Source organism: Orycteropus afer, unplaced genomic scaffold, assembly GCF_000298275.1.
Source record: "Orycteropus afer afer isolate SDZICR_OR568_19922 unplaced genomic scaffold, OryAfe1.0 scaffold00037, whole genome shotgun sequence".
NCBI classification, from domain to species: Eukaryota; Metazoa; Chordata; class Mammalia; order Tubulidentata; family Orycteropodidae; genus Orycteropus; species Orycteropus afer.
In genome coordinates, this window is record NW_006921624.1 from 1,827,464 (window position 1) to 1,830,079 (window position 2,616).

At 37.2% G+C, this 2,616-nt stretch overlaps 1 protein-coding gene across 1 annotated transcript in view; it reads left to right on the forward strand.

Moving 5' to 3' along the window:
• The window catches only part of RC3H2 (ring finger and CCCH-type domains 2), a 57,836-nt gene extending 56,084 nt beyond the window's left edge, over positions 1-1,752 (forward strand). Inside the window, exon 20 of the mRNA XM_007936630.1 lies at positions 1,557-1,752. Within this exon, the coding sequence (XP_007934821.1) occupies positions 1,557-1,752 (196 nt within the window). The remainder of the gene's footprint in view (positions 1-1,556) is intronic.
• The last annotated feature ends 864 nt before the right edge of the window (positions 1,753-2,616 follow it).

A 2,616-nucleotide genomic window follows, 5' to 3' on the forward strand; every position in this document is an offset into this window, starting at 1 on the left:
CGGCCCAGGATCGACAAGTAAAATGGCACAGTCCCAAAATAATCAGACAATATGGCAGGCCATTGAGATGAAGACTTGGCCAGGTGCAGGATCCAGATGTGTAAAAAGCTTAGAGACCTTTGTCAACGCTTCTCATTATGTATTGGAAGCAGACCACATCAGTAAAGCAGGTACTCTGCTGTTGCAGTAGATTCCACCATGGAGTTGATTACCAGTCTCTTCATGGGGAATAACTACATCCAGCTGCACAGCCACTCAAAGCCAGGCCCAGCTAAGTTGACACACAACTACCACAGAGGCAATAGTCTCAAGAAGTCTTTTTGTTCTCTACTGTTCCTGTTTGTCTGGCTTTTTTTTTTTTTTTTTTTAAGAATTTGAGTTCTCCACATTTTTCTCCCGTTCTGTCTGAAACCATCTATTGTGACCCTGGTCAGAACAGTTAGTGATGATAGCCAGGCACCATCTAGTTCTTCCAGTCTCAAGGTAGATGAGGTTGTGGCTCATTTAGACATGTTTCTTTCTGAGCTTTTGGTTACTATCTTACTGTTTTGCTCCTGGTGAATAGAGACCCATAGTTGTGTCTTAGATGGCTACTTGCAAGCTTTTAAGACCCTAGATGCTACTCACTTCAAGAGGCAGATCATGATTTTTGTGGACTATGTTATGCCAACTGAGTTGTTCCATGAGACCATGGTCCTTAGCTTTGAAAACTAGAAAACCAATCTTAGAAGCTATTTGTAATGTCTGAAGAATATTCGTATTTGTGTCTTCAATGACTATATGTGCCTGTACCCACATACTTGTATGTACACATAACTATATATACTTTTCAAGGAGCTCAAGTGGCGTAGTGTCTAAGGCATTTGACTGCTAACCAGAAGGCTGGCAGTTCAAACCCACCAGCCGCTCCGCGGAAGGAAGACTGGGCAGTCTACTTCTGTAAAGATTTACCGCCTCAGAAACCCAAAGGGGGTCACTATGAGTCAGAATTGACTTGATGACAGTGAGTTTGGTTTTTTTGGTTTTATAGATGCTTCTCAAGGAGCTCTGGTGGTGCAGTGGTTAAAGCATTTGGCTGCTAACTAAAAGGTTGGTGGTTTGAACCCATCAGCTGCTCTGCAGAAGAAAGATGAGGCAGTCTGCTGCCTGTAGAGCAGTTCTACTCTATCCTATAGGGTTAGTATGAGTCACATCAACTCAGTGGCAGTGGTGGGGTTTAACTGATAGATACTTCTGTTCTTACCTATGCACACACCTGTACTTACTCATATACCATAATACCTGCCATCCATATGTACTCAAACACTTATTTTTACTTTGGTTGTGCTGTGCTTACTACATCCATATTCGGTACTACATTTCCCATTATATAGGCTTAATCTTACACTGTTAGGAAAATGGGACTTTTTCAGTGACCTCATATATTTTAGTCAATAAAAAATACCTTTATTGTGAGCTCTGAAAAACTTTGGTACAACTTTGTTAAGCATGTTTTTTTATTCTTAAACATTTTCACTTAAAGCTAATTTGTTCTCATTATTTGTTTTCTTTCTTAGGGAAGAGCAAAAGACAGTTCTGCCGGTAACTTCTTGCTTTAGCCAGCCACTTCCAGTGTCCATTAGCAATGCAAGTTGCCTCCCCATCACCACATCTGCCAGTGTTGGCAACCTCATCTTGAAAACTCATATTATGTCTGAGGATAAAAATGACTTTTTAAAACCTGTTGCAAATGGGAAGATGGTTAACAGCTGAAAGGAGGTTCATCTTTCAAATTTGTGACCACACCATGGAAGCATTTACACTAGCTTTTTATATATATAATATATATTATATAATGTATATTTTTTTTAAAAAAAAAGATATTACTGGGGCATCCATTTCCTGTGGACTCTTTGATACTTCAAGCCCTCTTGCATTAGCATTCTGAAAAGAAAAAAAAAAGAAAATTTACTTTACTAGGGTAACAAGTTCACTTTCCAGAAGTGATTGGAATTTGGACAACATTTAACTTAAGCTTCAAGCAGCTTTTTATGAGTTTGTAGCAATCCGGTGCAGTAACTGAGCCATTTCCTATTTAAATGGCTTCTATAGAAAATTAACAACTCAGTTATTAAACTAGCAGGATCCTACAATGATACATCTAGTGAAAGTAGACTTAATTAACTTATTTATTTCTATTTTATGTTTCATTGAGAGAAATTTCCATCTCATTCCAGCTGCTTTATTTATCTTTTGTCATGGGTCTTTGCATGATTTTTTTTTTTAAACTTTGGAGAGTGGAACTAGGCATTATTACCATAGAATTTTACAGGGTTATACACTAGCTTTCTTTACTGCATTATATGTAGGAGCGTGGTACAGTGCTTTTATCTGTAGCATTTAAATTTTTTTTAATTTTCCATTTTTCAAGAATAGTTTCTGCTTTATTACTATTGATATTTATACACAGGCTACTTGTTGAAGTAAGTAATTAAAAATATAACCAAGTGCCTAAGTCTTTCAGCTGATGTACTAGATATTAAATTCTCCTAAGTTATGCAGAATCGTTTTTACAATTTTGATAAATTATGCACTAATGTAATGGCAGTTTTTTAAATGCAGATTTAAGCCTGTACA